At 52.6% G+C, this 16,318-nt stretch overlaps 1 protein-coding gene across 4 annotated transcripts in view; it reads left to right on the top strand.

Annotated features, from left to right (window-relative positions):
• The window catches only part of TSPAN18 (tetraspanin 18), a 142,035-nt gene that overhangs the window by 119,937 nt on the left and 5,780 nt on the right, over window positions 1-16,318 (top strand). For all 4 annotated transcript variants that reach the window (XM_007519102.3, XM_060176550.1, XM_060176552.1 and 1 more), the window contains 3 exons: window positions 6,479-6,562; window positions 9,097-9,169; window positions 11,574-11,768. In XM_007519102.3, coding sequence (XP_007519164.1) covers window positions 9,107-9,169; window positions 11,574-11,768 — 258 coding nt within the window. In that variant the 5' untranslated portion in view covers window positions 6,479-6,562; window positions 9,097-9,106. The remainder of the gene's footprint in view (window positions 1-6,478; window positions 6,563-9,096; window positions 9,170-11,573; window positions 11,769-16,318) is intronic.

Below are 16,318 nucleotides of genomic sequence, written 5' to 3'. Positions count from 1 at the left end.
AGGCTGTCTAGCAGGGAGGGGGACACAACAGCGGCCTGTGGTCTGCATCCCAGTTCAAGGTAAGCCTCACCAGCTGGGCCAGGTCAGAGTCTCACACCCCCACTGAGTCTCCAGGAACTCCCAGCTGCCTCAGGGCCAGCTGCCTCGGGGCCAGCTGCTTCCTTTGTACTAGATGCTGGACCCATGCTCAGGAGAAGCTATTCCTCCTATTAACACTATTCTGCCAGGTACCCTGTCTGTGCCCTGAAGGTTCTCAGAGGAAGTGGGGACACAGCCCCTGCCACAAAGGGCTCATCTCAGGGTGGGTGTGTGTGGGTGGGGGGTCCAAAGCAGCATCCATGAGACATCCAGTGGACTAACAGTCCTTCCCCTCTGCAGCCAATTCCCTGTCATTCCTGCCAAGTTCACGATCATCTTTCCCAGAGCCCTGGCCTTGCCTGCTTGTAGTCTGGGGCCCTGCTGCCAACTGTGCACCCCCCCCCACAAACACACATGCTAGTATTCTTGGCTGTAGGATGAGGTGAGCTCCAAGTCACTTTCTGAAACTGCCCCCTCCCAGTTAACAGGGATGCAATAGAAAATCTACCGCACACCCAGCTGGGGAGGTCTTAACACCCCTCAAAGGTGATTCAGATCTGGGGGTGCAGAAGACTGTGTTCCACCCCAGCTCCTGGCACTGTGCAAAGGCCAGAGGGTTCCCCCAAAGTGGGCAGATTCACTGCAGACACTCTGGCTGGCCTGTAAGAGGCTGTGGTGTGGAGCCAGCCTTGGTCAATTGGGCTGCTCTGGAAGGTGGGGTGACCAGCAGGGGAACCGGGTGCCCGCAGTGTTTCTAGGTTCTGCTGGGAGTGACAGGAGGGGCCCCATGGGTATCTGATTGGCAGACAAGCTATTTGTCTTGCTCCAAGGGCACTCCCTTAAATACAGAAAGGACATGACTCCCAGAGCCTAGTGCCCACCGGCCATCACACCCCCCCAGATGACCTCCAGGAGCTCCCCCCCCCAGTGCCCACCGGCCATCACACCCCCCCCAGATGACCTCCAGGAGCTCCCCCCCATAGCATAGGCCTCCTCAGCCCTGGGGTGTGCCTTGAGAGAGGCTGGGGTACCTTCCTTGAACCCACAGAAGTTCTCAGACTTGAGTATACATACGATCAGGCACAAGGACCCAGGCTTGAGCTCCCAAGTTCTCACCTAAAGGAAGACTCTTTGCAAGGGGTGAAGCATGACTACGGGCATCTCTATGTCTCTCCCTCTATGCATCTCTCTGCAGACTCCCCTCTCAATTTCTGTCTCTAGTCAATAAGTAAATAAAAAAGAAAGAGAGAGAGAAGGAAAAAGAAAAAAGGAGCAGGTCTCAGCATTGAGGATGTCCCAAGCTTCCCAGAGGACCCCCCCTTTCCCTGCTCCACACCCAATCCCAGGCGGGCAGGATGGGGGCTAAACCAAGAAGGCTCCTGGTGGCCTGCTACCCCCCACCCCTGGCTCAGGATTCCCTTCTGCTCCTGCTGTGAACTTTTTGCCCACCTCACACACCCCCATGTGCAGGGGGCAGGCAGGGGGCAGGGTGCCCTTTGTCTGGGAGCATAGATTTTTGAGTGGCAGCCCCTGATGGATGGGCCCCAGAGGGGTAAGGCCGGATTCGCATGGTCCTCAACTCACACACATTCCAGGGAGGGGGTTTTGTGGGAGTGGGGGGAATCAAGGTTCACTTTCACTAATGCTTCCCTGAAACTCAGCACACACACATCCCCACCCCACCCCCCACCTCAGCACCATTAGCAGGAATGGTCGGTTCATCTCCCATGGAACTTAACAGCTATGGTCACAGCTCTTAAAAATAGTTCCAGATTCCCTGAACTTGAGCACCCTTATCCAGTCCTTCACTGGGTCCCACATTTAAAGGGAAAAAAATGAAGCACTAGTGTTATTCAGTTCCAAGTGTGGTTGAAAAAATTGCTTAATTAGTAACTACATTCCGCCATGGTTGATCTCTCTGGCCCTGCGTGTTTTCTCTTGTGCATGTAGGAGGACCCGTAGATTTCCTAGACTGTCAGTGGGGGTGAGAGGGACTCCGGCTTAGGGGCTGAGAGCTGGGCCATGGAGGCAGGCTGCTCGTTGTCTCTGGGGTCAGCAGGGAGGGGGACCACCTCTGGGTTCTCATGAGTATCTGTGCGCCCTGAGGTCCAGACCCTGCATACTGTTAAGTAGTCATTAAATGCAGGCTCTGGTTTTCATGAAGTTTAGCAAAACCTTCTGGAGTCCACCCTGGAGAACTAGGTGACACTGGGTCAGGCAAGGCCAAGGGTGTGTGTCACCAGAAAATGTCTTGCATGGTGGAAAGAACTGTGGGCTTAGAATCAAGAATCAGGGAGTAGGGAGTCGGGCTGTATAGTGCAGCGGGTTAAGCGCAGGTGGCACAAAGCACAAGGACCAGTATAAGGTTCATGGTTCAAGCCCTGGCTCCCCACCTGCAGGGGAGTCGCTTCACAAGCGGTGAAGCAGGTCTGCAGGTGTCTTTCTCTCCCCCTCTCTGTCTTCCCCTCCTCTCTCCATTTCTCTCTGTCCTATCCAACAACAATAATGACAACAATAATAACTACAACAATAAAACAACAAGGGCAACAAAAGGGAATAAATAAAATAAATATTAAAAAAAAGAATCAGGGAGTTGGGTGGTAGCACAGTGGGTTAAGCGCAGGTGGCTCAAAGCACAAGGACCTGCGTAAGGATCTTAGTTCAAGCCCCTGGCTCCCCACCTGCAGAGAAGTCGCTTCACATGCAGTGAAGCAGGTCTGCAGGTGTCTCTCTTTCTCTCCCCCTCTCTGTCTTCCCCTCCTCTCTCCATTTCTCTCTGTTCTATCCAACAATAACTACATAAATAACAACAACAATAACAACTACAACAATAAAACAACAAGGGCAATAAAAGGGAATAAATAAATAAATATTTTTTTAAAGAGAGAGAGTACTATTAAAAAAAAAATCAAGAATCAACCCAGCTCTGGTTGTGCTGTGTGACTTTGGACAAGCCCCTATATCTTATCTGGGCCTTAGTCTGTCAGTGTGGAATCAGCCCTCACTAAGCCACCTCCTTCTTGGAAGAATCTATGTTGGTGGTGGTTCCCTCTCAGTGAGTCCAAAGTTGGGCAAGAGTGGGGATGGGGTGCTGTCTTTCTTTCAGGATCTATGGGCCCCCATGGCGGCCTGGCTCTGAGCAAAGTGGTCAGCCCTCAGGCACCAGCCTCAGGAGCCTAATTAGATTCCCTCCTCTACTCAGCTGTGTCCCTGTCCCCAAGTCCACACCACCACCAGGCATGCCAGGATTCCAGGCCAATTGCTTGTTTACAAGACCAGCTGTCTTGGGAGGGAGCCTGGCAGGACAATGGCAGGAGCAGATAAAGTCGTCCCTGTCCTCTTTGAAATACACCAACATCAGAGTCAATGATGTCCTGGCAAACCAGGATCATGGGTCCAGAAAACCCGGGTGTCTATTTCATCCTAGCTCTGAGTCTCATCTACCCCCCCCCCCCCAACCCCAGCTTTGACTTCCTCACCCTGTAAGACGGAACCATGTTTATTTGTATCAGAGCGCTGCTCAGCTCTGGCTGATGGTCGTGCAGGGAACTGAACTTGGGACCTCAGAGTCTCAGACAGGAAAATCCTTTGCAGCACCATTATGCTATCTCCCACACCCTACAGGGAATGATATGAATAGTAGCTACTCTACTTTCAAGAAAATCTAGCAAGATGGCCAGAAATAAATGCAGGTAACCTAGGGCTTTGCATTATCTCCAGAGCCCAGTGAAGGCTGTCCCTGCCCACCCCCTTCTCCAGCCACCTGGTGGTCAGCACCTCTTCATTCTGTCTTGTCTGCTATCCCCACAACACTGGACACATATGGCCTTTGTCACTTTCCTCTGAGCCTCAGGCTGCTGACTCTCATGGGCTGGAATGAATCTTTGAGGGCAGGGAGCCAAGAGTCTCGTGCCCTGAACCATTCCCAGGCTGACACTAAGTAGATGCTTGGCACAGAGGAAGGAAGGGTCAGGGACGCCCAACCTAGACCATAGCACCTTCCTTTGGCAGGGTAAGTGCATGCTTCTTGCCCCTTTACCAGCCCAGACCTTCTTCTTCCTCTTCCACTCCCTCCTCCTCCTCTTAATCCTTTTGTGTCTCTCCCCAGAGAGCACAGACCAGGGCTGGGGGCAGAGAAAGGAGAAGGCATGACTTATGGAGTGAGCTGTCTTTCTTAATCAGAGATCCCCTCGGGGGCCAGCTCTGTGCAGATGGCACCCAGCCACCAGCTGGGGCAGTGGGAACATGGGATGAACAAAGCTGTCTGGCCCGGGCAGGAGAGAACCCCAAGGCACTGCATGACCTCACCCCCCTCTCTGTGCCTCAGGGCTCCCATCTGCCAAGGGGTGTCAAGATGGGGTCAGCCCCCAGAGTCAGCCAGCTGGCAGCAGGGAGGATGCTGGTGGCTCCTAGGGACTCTGCACCTGGAGTCTGATTCAAGGAAGAGCAGTTTGGCTTAGAGACTCTGGTGCTGAGGTGAAGTGCTGCCTCCTCCTGGTATCCCACCCTGATTCCCTCTCCATGGACTGGGGCCTTGTCCGAAGCTCTGGGCTGGAGCCATGTCTCAGCAGCCACGTGAATAGCAAACCAATTAGAGCTGGTCTTTGAGCCTCAGTTTCCTCATCTGCCCATCTCCTTGGCAAGGATCAGATTACGATCCTCAGAAGTGATAAAGCAGTCTGGCTTCTGGTGCGTGTGCAGTACTGTTCATTGACATTTGATTTGGACCTCACAAAATCACTGCACCAACTTTGAATTTGGGGCTGCACAAGGGAAAGGCATTTCTGTTCATCCTGACCCAGCCACATGCCCACGGCTGTCCTCCCACCCAGGGGCAAGTAGGGAGTGGTTAGACTGCTTCTTTCCAGGTGCCCAGGGAGAGCGGGGTCTTACAGGTTTCCAGGAGTTTCTATCACCTAACAGTTCCCACAATCACCCCTGATTTCAAAGTTAGAAGCACAGTTTTCAGAGGAGAACCTGGCATCTCAGTGAGGGTGGTGACTATCCAAAGATCTCAAGGGAGCAGCTTGAGTTAGTTGTCATACTGGCTGAACAGAAAGATGATTCCAGGAGTCGGGTGGTAGCACAGCGGGTTAAGTGCACATGGTGCGAAGCACAAGGACTGGCGTAAGGATCCTGGTTCAAGGTCCCGGCTCCCCACCTGCAGGGGAGTCACTTCACAGGCAGTGAAGCAGGTCTGCCGGTGTCTATCTTTCTCTCCCCCTCTCTGTCTTCCCCTCCTCTCTCCATTTCTTTCTGTCCTATATAACGACGACATCAATAACAACAACAATAATAACTACAACAACAATAAAAATAAATAAGGGCAACAAAAAGGGAAAATAAATAAAATAAAAAAGAAAATTGATACCTTGTCCCTCCAAGTCCTCACACCAAGAAGCAACTGGGGCCCGGTTTCAGACTGAAACCCCAAGGAGGACAGAGAGAGGGGACAGTTAGCACTCACAAGAGGGGCAAGGCTGTCTGTCCAGGAACCGGCATTCAAGGTGGACTAGGGCTTGCTGGGGACAAGAAGAGACATTCTCACTGGGTGCTGCGTCTTTTGTCACCATCTCAGTCTTTCATTGTCACCAGGGCCTCTTGTCCCTCACTGTCCAGAGCACAATGGCCCATTCAGGATAGCTGCAGGCCTGAGGTACAGGTCACTGGATGAAAGAGACCAGGGCTGAGATGGAGGGGAGGTATGACCAAACCACCGACATCCCTGCTCCCTGAGACTCAGGGGGCCTCTCCCCAGTGATGTGTATAGAAAGCGGTAGTAAGGGGAGTCGGGCTGTAGCGCAGCAGGTTAAGCGCAGGTGGCGCAAAGCCCAAGGACCGGCATAAGGATCCCGGTTCGAACCCCAGCTCCCCACCTGCAGGGGAGTCGCTTCACAGGCGGTGAAGCAGGTCTGCAGGTATCTATCTTTCTCTCCTCCTCTCTGTCTTCCCCTCCTCTCTCCATTTCTCTCTGTCCTATCCAACAACAACAATAATAACTGCAACAATAAAACAACAAGGGCAACAAAAGGGAATAAATAAATTTTTTAAAAAAGCGGTAGTATATACCCCAGTGCTGGCTCCAGAGACCTCCACCCTCTCCCACCCCCCGTACAGCTCTTCAGACCACTTGCCTGGGGCTATAGACAGAGTCCAGACTCTCTGGAGGATGCTGCCACCTTGATTCCCCATCTGGAAGATGGGACAGCAGGCCAACCTGTGGGAGGTGGAGAGGACTCACGTTTGACATGGGGCTGCCTAAAATGCTTCCTGGCTGAGGGAGTTGGGTTCTGATGGGCCCAGATTCACTGGAGACCCAGAAGGGGGTTCCTAAAAGATATCTTCCATGTGGCTTCTTCTTACTGGGCCTCCTACAGTCACGGACTGTTTTCTCTTCTAGGACAAGCTGGACTGGTAAAAGAACGACAACAAGGTGCTCTGACCAGGAGGAAACTGTCCTGCTGACGTGTCAGGAGCTGCCCAGGTAATGAGTCTGCAACTGTCTCCTACCCCTGCCCCACCCCCAGCCCCCACTGCGCCTTCTTCCCATCTGTCTCTCCACTCACTGTTTCTTCCCATGTCACTTCTCCATCTCTCTCCCTCCTTCCTCCTTCAGTCTTTCTCCACCTTTGTTTCTGTGTGGTTTGTCTTTTGTCTGATTCCTCTGATCGCTTCCTCTCTCTAGCTTCTTTTTTCCCACTAGTCCATCTGTCCTTCCATCCTCCCTTCATTCATGAAGGAGATGCTATGTACTGGCCACTAAGCAAGTGACAGCAAAACAAGTCCACACAGTTGTGAACTAATAAGCTCACCATGGACAGTGTGGCCCACCCATGGGGCACCGGCCTGGACTTGGAGAGAGAAGGTTCCAGGCTCCTGCTCACCACTAACAACTTGGCCAAACCTCCTTTCCCCTGCTAAGCCCCAGGGTTTTTTTTTTTTTTTTTTTTTTTAAAGTGAGACTGTAAGGCCAAAGTGCCTCCCCACCTTCTCAATGACTTCATCAAAAAAAAAAAGTTTGATGGGGGTCAGGTGCTAGCGCAGCGGGTTAAACGCACATGGCACAAAGCGCAAGGACCAGCATAAGGATCCCAGTTCAAGCCCCCAGCAGGGGAGTCGCTTCACAGACAGTGAAGCAAGTCTGCAGGTGTCTATCTTTCTCTCCCCCTCTCTGTCTTCCCCTCCTCTCTCCATTTCTCTCTGTCCTATCCAACAACAAATGACATCAACATCAACAACAACAACAACAATAATAACCACAACAAGGCTACAACAAGGGCAACAAAAGGGGGGTGGAAATGGCCTCCAGGAGCAGTGGATTCAGCACTGGACCCCAGCAATAATCCTGGAGGCAAAAAAAAAAAAGATTTGATAATTTATTAATGAGAGGAGCACCACTCTAGCACATGTGATGCCAGGGATTGAACTCAGGACCTCAAGCTTCAGAACCCAATACTTTATCCACTGTGCCACCTCTTGGACTGCTCAAGGGCTTGATAATGCTGGTGGCCTAAATGTCATAAGAGGTGGGTTCTCACTCAGTGCTTATATCAAGAGTAGTGTCAAGTGAAAGTGTCTCTTAAGTCCCCCTTAAGCTCTTAAACACCAGCTGTGGTTTAACACAGGACAGGCTGTATCTTGGGGCACGCTACATGATAAACTCCCACCAGGGGGGCGCCAGACAGGCACAGAGCCCACCTGTGTTGCGAGGCCCTGCATGGAAGGGCTGCTGGCACCTCAGTACCTAAACTGCTTTCTTACACGCTGCACAGTACCATGAGACGCGGGGTTCACAAGAGGTCACATTTGCTGGGCTGCCAGCTCCCTCCTCTCATCCCACTGGGTCTCTCGAGGATTTAAAGAGTCTTATCTATCCTGCAGCTATGCCTTTGCCAAGTTATATATTAAGTCTCGGTTCAAGTCTCTTCTCAGTTCAAGGGTGTGTCCCACACCCGGTGAGAGAGTCTGAACACCCCAAGAAACAGGCTCCCAGCCCAGGGCTGGCTTAACTGCTCAAAATCCCAACAAGGCAGGTGGCCTCCCAAGCCAGTCTGGGACACGGGGTGGGGAAAGGCCTTTTTAAAGTTTGCCTTGCAGTTTTGTGTGTGAGAGAGAGGGCAGGGCCCCCTGCCCCGCCATCACTTGCATTGCTGGGGGTCAAACCCAGGACTTCGTATGGACGATCCTAATTCTCTGTATACTTCCCCAAGGGAAGGAAAGGTTTCATCTGGACCGCCTAGAATGGCTTCACGTCCCATTAGCCTCAGGGGACACAGCTGACAAACCTGGAACCTTCAGTGTCTCCTTTTAGAAAGCCTCTACAGGGGCCAGGCAGTGACACACCCGGTAGAGCTCACACATTACAGTGCGCAAGGACCTGGGTCCCCTCCTCCAGTCCTCACCCGGAGAGGGGACGTTTCATCAGCGATGGAACAGTGCAGCTGGTATCTCTCCTTCTGTATCTCTCCCTCTTTCCCTTCTCCCTCTGTCACTCTCAAAACAGATAACCATGGGGTGGGCAGGGGACTCAACCCAGCTTCTCTTGCATGGTAAAGTGTGTGCTCTACCAAGTGAGCTATCTCCCTGCCCCACCTCCCTTTCTTTCTATCAAAGTAGCATTGCCTTATAGCAGTGCATAAGCTTCAGATAGGCACTGTTATTAATCAGCGTCTGTTTAGACTACATTAACTTCACCACACAAATCCAAATGCACTTTGCTAGCCTTCTGACTTATGCATGAGACCCTGCACCCAAAAAGGGATCAAGAAAGAAGTCAAGTCCTCTAGCTTAATCCACCATGCAACCTGGAGCTAGGTGGGCTTCTCCTCAGTGACTGGGGAACAGGCACGGCAGGCCAGGTGTGGGGATGCTGGGACAGAGAGGTCAGCAGCCTCTCCTCTCTCTCTCTCTCTCTTCCCCTCTCTCCCTCTCTCTCTCCCCCTCCAGCAGAGGCTGGATGAGGGCTGGGCACTTGGGGGGGGGGCAGAGAGAGGACTGAGGGGCCTGGCTGCCTTGCAGGTGGAGCACCATGGAAGGCGACTGTCTGAGCTGCATGAAGTACCTCATGTTCGTGTTCAATTTCTTCATCTTTGTGAGTGCTCCCTCCTGGGCTCTGTGGGGGTGGGGACTGAAGTGGCTACTGTGTGGAAATAGTGACAGAGCCAGGGCCTCCAGGCAGGTCTTTCCCCTCCCACTGTGTGTGCGCAGGAGCGTGTGTGTGTGTGTGTGTGTGTGTGCGCGCGCGCGTGCGCGCGCGCACGCGCGCGCACCCTCCCTCCCCGGGAGAGACGCCATACCCCAGCCTGGAATAACTGGGCTTCCCTGACAAAAGGTTGGACTCTAATTCCCCAGATTCCTATAGGGGATAAGGTGCAAGGGGACTGAGGGCCCAAGCAGATGTGGCCTCCTTTTCTGAGACTAGGAGTCCTGGGTTCAAAGCCCAGCCCTGCATTTCACCAGACACGTGACCTGGCACAAACCTCAGTGTGCTCGTTTCTGAATGGCCTGACCTCAGTGGGCTGCTCAGAAAGTAAGCAAGATCCATGTGGAAAGTGCTAGAATGCTTCACATTCAGTTTGGCTCCACCCCGTCCAACCCACCAGCTTCCAGACAGAGGGCCTGCATGTCTGGGTGGCCACCCCCACAGCCCTTCCCTCCCAGGGGTCAGGCCTCTTTCAAGAGCGACTGGGGAAGCCCACACAGGATCTGCTGGCCCAGCCTCAGCTTTTGACCTCAGTGCCACCAGGATATGGGTGTGTTCCCATCCACTGATGTCCCTTGGAGCAGGGCCCCTTGTTGGCCTAGACAGACTCTGTCTATCTCTACTCATTTTAATACATCACAGCTGTTCTTCCATGCTGGGGAGTCCTGAGCAGCTTCAACTGGACAGCTCAGTCCAGGCCTCTGGTCTCCTCAGAGCCAAACTCAGCACACAAATTGTTGAGCCCCCAGAACCCCAAAGCCCTGTAAGCCACAAGGAGGGATGCAAGTCTTATTGGCGATTTGTGGGGGACTGAGGAGATAGAGGTTGCCCAAAAGAGGACAAAGATAGAGGGCCGGGTAGTAGCGCAGCAGGTTAAGTGCATGTGGCGCAAAGTGCAAGCACCAAGCACCGGCGTAAGGATCCTGGTTCGAGCCCCCAGCTCCCCACCTGCAGGGGAGTCGCTTCACAGGCAGTGAAGCAGGTCTGCAGGTGTCTGTCTTTCTCTGTCCCTCTCTGTCTTCCCCTCCTCTCTCCATTTCTCTCTGTCCTACCCAACAACGACAACGCCGATAAACAACAAGGGCAACAAAAGGGAAAAATGGCCTCCAGGAGCAGTGGATTTGTAGTGCAGACACTGAGTCCCAGCAATAACCCTAAAAAAAAAAAAAGAGGACAAAGACATAGATGGTTGTCACTGGCCACTCCCTCCAGGCTGCTGGGCCCTTCTAGCCTCTCTGTCCCACCCCAAGGTCATTCTGTCTCTCGCTCTGTGTCGCCAGCTTTCCCCACCAGCTTCCTGAACCTTCTCAGCCAAGCCAAAGCTCACCGCTTTGCCCAGGGCCACTACCTGCCATTTCTAGTCCTCACCACACAGGGCTCGCAACACCTCGCACCCTGTGAAGTCCCTTGATGCCAAACGGGCTCACCTCCCGCAACAATCGCCACCAACTTCAGGAGGACAGCCACTTCACTGCAAACTGCTAAACACATTCTCAGTCTCAGTCTGTCCTGCCCATTTTCCCTCAGGGCAGCCATGGGAGGTGGGCACCTGTGTCTTCCTTTAACCTTGAGGAAACTAAAGCTCAGAGAGGTTTGGCCACTTCCCTGAGGCCACACAGCTAATCAGTAGCAGTCCTTTCTCTGGACTAAGTGGCCTCTCTGCCAGGGAAGAGCAGGGCCTAGGGAGATAGGCCATGGAAGTGAGGGCATAACAAGAAGGCTTTTGAGGAGCAGGCTTGAGAGTGGGGAGCTCATCCTGAGAGAGGACACAGAGGGTGGTTTTTTTTCTGTTTTCCTAACCCCCTTGCACAGGGCAGGCACAGTGAAGAGCTCAGAGTGTCACTGGATGTCCTTGGGGCTGGAGTCACTGAGGCCTGGCTTTGTTGTGAACTTGCTGTGGGACCTTCAGCCAGTCACTGTTCCCCCTCTGGGCTCAGCATGGGACCCATGTGTTGGATGAATTACCTCATTTTCCTACAAAAGTAACAGCAGCACCCACAAGAAAAGAAGATCAAAATGCTGTAAATGACATAGCTCCCAGCATCCCGAGGTGGGGAAAGAGGGCCTGAGACTAGGGTTTAAAGGAGGCTCACCCCATGTCACGAGGGGAGCCAGAAAGTGCCCACAGCAGTGAGAATTAAGGGGTACCAGTTCAGGCAGCAAAGCAGCTCCTCAGTGAACTGGGGGCTCAATGCCCCAGCCCCCAATTCCTGCTTACTGGCTAGGGTGTGTGAATGGAGGGTGTCTGATTCCTTGCCTCTTATTTCTGTTCCTCCCTGGTCTCCTGGAGCAGCTGGGAGGGGCCTTCCTTCTGGGCCTCGGCATCTGGGTCCTGGTGGACCCCACGGGCTTCCGGGAGATCGTGGTCTCCAACCCACTGCTCATCACGGGCGCCTACGTCCTGCTGGCCATGGGCGGCCTGCTCTTCCTTCTGGGCTTCCTGGGCTGCTGCGGGGCCGTCCGTGAGAACAAGTGTCTGCTGCTCTTTGTAAGTATTCCGCCCTGGGGTGCCTGGGGCAGGAGGGAGCTGAGGGCCAGTGTCCACACTGCCAGGGACTCCTGTTATGACATGTACACCCAACCAGGTGTGCCGCCACCTATCCCTGGGCCCCCTGTTATGAAATGAACCCAGGACACTGTCTTCCACCAACCTTTTTCTCATTTGCTTCTGCGGGTCACCACCCCTGCACGCTGCTCTGCTTGGGGGCCCCCGCCTGCCCTCTGGCCGAGCTGCCCACAGGTGGAGTGGGGCCTTGGTCTGTGGGTCTCAAGAGCCAGGTTTTTTCTGCAAGGCCTGGGAAACTGAGGATGTGGTCCACGGTGCTTTTTTCTTGGTTGCTTTTAAGAACTCAAATGAATGAAGCTCACCTGGATAGTGCACCTGCTTTGCCATGCGTGGGACCCAGGTTGGAGCCCACCCCCAGTACACTTGAGAAAGCTGTGATATCTATCTCTCTTTGTTATTTTTTAAAATGTATTTATTTTACTTGCTATGGCAGAAACAGAAGGGAGGGGAGATCAAGAGGGAGAAATGAAGTGAGGTACCTACAGACCTGCTTCCCCACTCATGAAGCCTCCCCCCTGCAGGTGGGGAGTGGGGACTTGAACCAGGGTCCTTGCACATGGTAACATGTGTGCTCAACCATGTGTGGTACTACCCAACCCATCTCTCTCTTTTCTTTTCCTTTTTTTTTTTTTTTTGCCTCCAGGGTTATTGCTGAGGCTCGGTGCCTGCACTACCAATCCACTGCTCCTGGAGGCTATTTTTTCCCTTTTGTTGCCCTTGTTGTTTATCGGTGTTGTTGTTACTGTTATTATTGTCATCATTGTTGAGTAGGACAGAGAGAAATGGAGAGAGGAGGGGAAGACAGAGAGGGGGGAGAGAAAGACAGACACCTGCAGACCTGCTTCACCACCTATGAAGCGACTCCCCTGCTGGTGGGGAGCCAGGGGCTCGAACCGGGATCCTTACACCGGTCCTTGCACTTTGCGCCACATGCGCTTAACCCGCTGTGCTACTGCCCGACCCCCTTTTACATTTTTATTGCCACCAGGGTTATCACTAGGGTTTGATGCCAGCATTACAATTCCACCACTCCTAGTGGCCATTCTTTTCTCTCTGTCTCTGTCTCTCTCTCTCTATCTATTTTATTATTTTATAGAACAGAGGAAAATTGAGCAAAAGGGGGAGAGAGACCTGCAGACCTGCTTCACTGCTTGTGAAGCTTTCCGCCTGCAGGCGGGGAGCTGAGGTTCAAACCTCGGTCCTTGCACCCGGAAACGTGTGCTTAGCCTCAACTGGGTGCACCGCCGCCCAGCCCCTCTCTTTCTGTCTGATAAAAATCATCCCAGAGCCATGACAACAATAGAAATGAGCTCAAATATGGAACTCTAATAAAATAGGCCAATGGAGAAGCAATTACAGGAGCCACACCTTTCCCCTTCTGCGCCTCATAAAGAATTTTGGTCCACAGAGCCAGGTGGTGGCGCACCTGGTTGAGTGCATGTTACAATGCCCAAGGACGCAGGTTTGAGTCCCTGGTCCCCACTTGCAGAGGGAAAGCTTTACAAGTGGTGAAGCAGTGTTGCAGGTATCTCTCTATCTCTCTCCCTCTCTATCACCACCTTCCCTTTTGATTTCTGCCTATTTCTATCCAATAAGTAAATAAATACCAAAAAAAAAAAAAGAATTTCATACTTTTTCATACTCTGAGAGACAGATAAAGAATAAGGGAGTTTCCAACGGAGGGGTTGGGACAGAGAACTCTAGTGGTGGAATTGTATGGAATTATACTCCTATTATTTTACAATCTTGTTAGTCATTATTAAGTCACTAATAAAAGAAGTTTAAAAATAGATAGGATATCTATTGCTGCAGCAGCTTCTGGTTTCTCCGCCTCTCTGAGCACCAGTGTCTGCGTTTATTAAACAAGGGCCAGGCTGGCCAGCTGGAAGCCAGGAACACTGAACGGAGTACATTCTTGCTTTTTCTCTGGGCTGTGGTGGGCCCATGGGCTGTGTCACATGTCCGGTGGGCCTTAACAGTGGACCACCCTCCCCTGTAAGGGCCCCTGCCCCCTGATCTCCCAGCTGAAAATGTATAAGCTCTCCACAGTTAGTGACACACCTTTCTTAGAGAAGGGTGGGGGCCTGGCAATGGTGTACTCAATTAAGTGTACATAGTATGAGGTGCAAGGACCCATGCAAGGATCTGGGTTTGAGCCCCCGATCTCCACCTGCAGAGGGGACGCTTCACAAGTGCTGAAGCAGGTCTTCAGGTGTCTCTCTCTCTCTCTCTCCCTATCTCTCCTTCCTCTTTCAATTTTTCCTGTCCTATCAAATAAAATGGAAAAAAAAAAAAAAAAGGCCACCTGGAGCAGTGGAGTCATAGTGCTGGCACTGAGCCACAGTGAAAAACCGTAGAGGCAGAGAGAGAGAGATGGAGGGAGAGAGAATTTGGGGGAGTAGAGGCAGCTTACATGCACTCACAGCCCCAGGTGAGTGGGTGTGGTGAGGGAGGGGATGCCCAGGAGTTGGTCCAGCAGGAGCTCTGGGTGTGGACGTCCTCTACAATTCCCAGGAGCCAGCACCCAGTGGTGTCCCTTCCCCCAATTACGACAAGCCAAGCAACGTTCACTCATGTTACCAGCTGCCTGGCCTCCAGGGGAGAGTCAAACCAGCTGTGACATGTGTGACAAGGGAGCCTCAGTAGCTTGGCCTTCTGTAGTCTCAACACTACAAATACTTCTGGAGACATTGAGATGCCTTGGGCGCCCCCTAGTGGAATTTCCTCGACAGTGTTAGCAGGCTCAGGGAATGAAGATGAGGGTGCCCATGGGACTTCAGGAGAGCTGGGGTGTGGGTCCCAGGACTCACTCTCTTGGCCCTGGCCTTGCTCTCCAGGGATCTTCCATTGGTAAAGGACTCATGACTGAAGCCAAGACAGGAAACCAGGCAGGGGTTCTGGGTTGGGAGCACAGGAGGCCTCCCAAGCCCTCTCATTAACTGGCTCCCTCATTGCCCACCAGCCAGACAAGGACACCACCGTTGCCAGTGTTCCCAGGGCTCAGGAGAAACCCAAGACCCAGGGGTGCGTGAGATCTGCCAAGGGAAAAAAAAAAAAGATCTGCCTGCCGAGAGAGTTAGCTCCTGTCTGCTAAGCTGGGGTCCAGCCTCCAGGACCTTATACGTGGTTCCTTCCTAGCGCCTCTCCCCTCTTCCTCACTCTGTCTCTCCCCTATCTTCTCTCTCTCTTCTTTCTTTTCTTGTTCATTGTCCACCTGTTACCCTGTCTCCATCTGCTTCTCTCCAGACCACTATTCCTGCTGCTATTCCTCCTCCTTTTGCCAACAGTACCCAGGACAGCTGGGGCTGGTGATATAACAAGTAGCTTGCTCTTGGGGTGCCCATGCCTGGGCTTGGGGGTGCAGCTGAGTTACCCCCCTCTGTACTCCAGTGAGAGCTCTAGCAGGGACACAGCTGCTGCTTCAGGGCATCTCTGTGACAGGGGAGGCCAGACGAATGAACGTCCTGTCTGGGTAGAGCTCCCTAAGTTTCTTCCCAGGAGATGGTGCTGAACCTAGTTTTGAATGTGCTGGGGGGGGGGGCGTGGGTGCAGATGAATGGAAAGAGTCCTCCTGGCAGGATGGTTCAATATGTGAGCTCCCTCCCCCGCCCCCCCCCAAAAAAAGATGCATCCTGGTTACTTTGGGAAACAGCAAGGACTTCCGGAGCTGGAGGGGTGGGGCAGTGGTAGAGCACAGGACTTGCAAGTATGAGGTCCTGAGTTTTGATCCTTAACAGGAGAGGCTCCAGAAGTGAGGCTCAGCAATCTCTCCTTCCTCCTCTTCCTCCTCTTCCTTTCTTCCATCTTTTTTAATAGACAGAAACGCAGTAAGTAGGACAAGGGGTGAGATGCTATTATCAATAGATTTAAGTTTTTTTATTTTCCTTTTTTTGTATATATGTTTATGTCCCCTTTTGTTGCCCTTGTTTTTTTATTGTTGTTGTAGTTATTGTTGTTACTGATGTCATCATTAGATAGGATAGAGAGAAATCAAGAGAGATGGGGAAGACAGAGAGGGGGAGAGAAAGATGGACACCTGCAGACCTGCTTCAGTGCCTGTGAAGTGACCCTCCTACAGGTGGGGAGCCAGGGACTCCAACCAGGATCCTTACTCTGGTCCTTGCACTTTGCGCCATCTGCACTTAATCCGATGCACTAACACCCGACTCTCTATCAATAGATTTTTAATCACCACCCCCAGGTTTCAGGTGATAGACACCACCTCCACCTGCCCTCCAGTCTTTCCCCTTTCCTGCAGTTAAAGATCAGGACCCCTTCTCCCCACTTCCCATGGTAACAGCAAGGGGGCCAGGCAGGGGTGTCTAGAGGAGCCGGCAGTGTGGACTCAGTATCCCTACAGCTTGGACAGCCCCCCTGCCATCTGGGGGGTGTTGTGTGGACTGGACACCCCACAGACCACTTCCCTGAAGGCTTATTTGTGCTGAGAACTGTCGGGCCTGTGGCAATGCTGT

The sequence above is a fragment of the Erinaceus europaeus genome, chromosome 17 (assembly GCF_950295315.1).
Source record: "Erinaceus europaeus chromosome 17, mEriEur2.1, whole genome shotgun sequence".
Taxonomy (NCBI): Eukaryota; Metazoa; Chordata; class Mammalia; order Eulipotyphla; family Erinaceidae; genus Erinaceus; species Erinaceus europaeus.
Note: the sequence above shows the minus strand (reverse complement) of the source record. Positions and strands in the feature narration are given on the sequence as shown.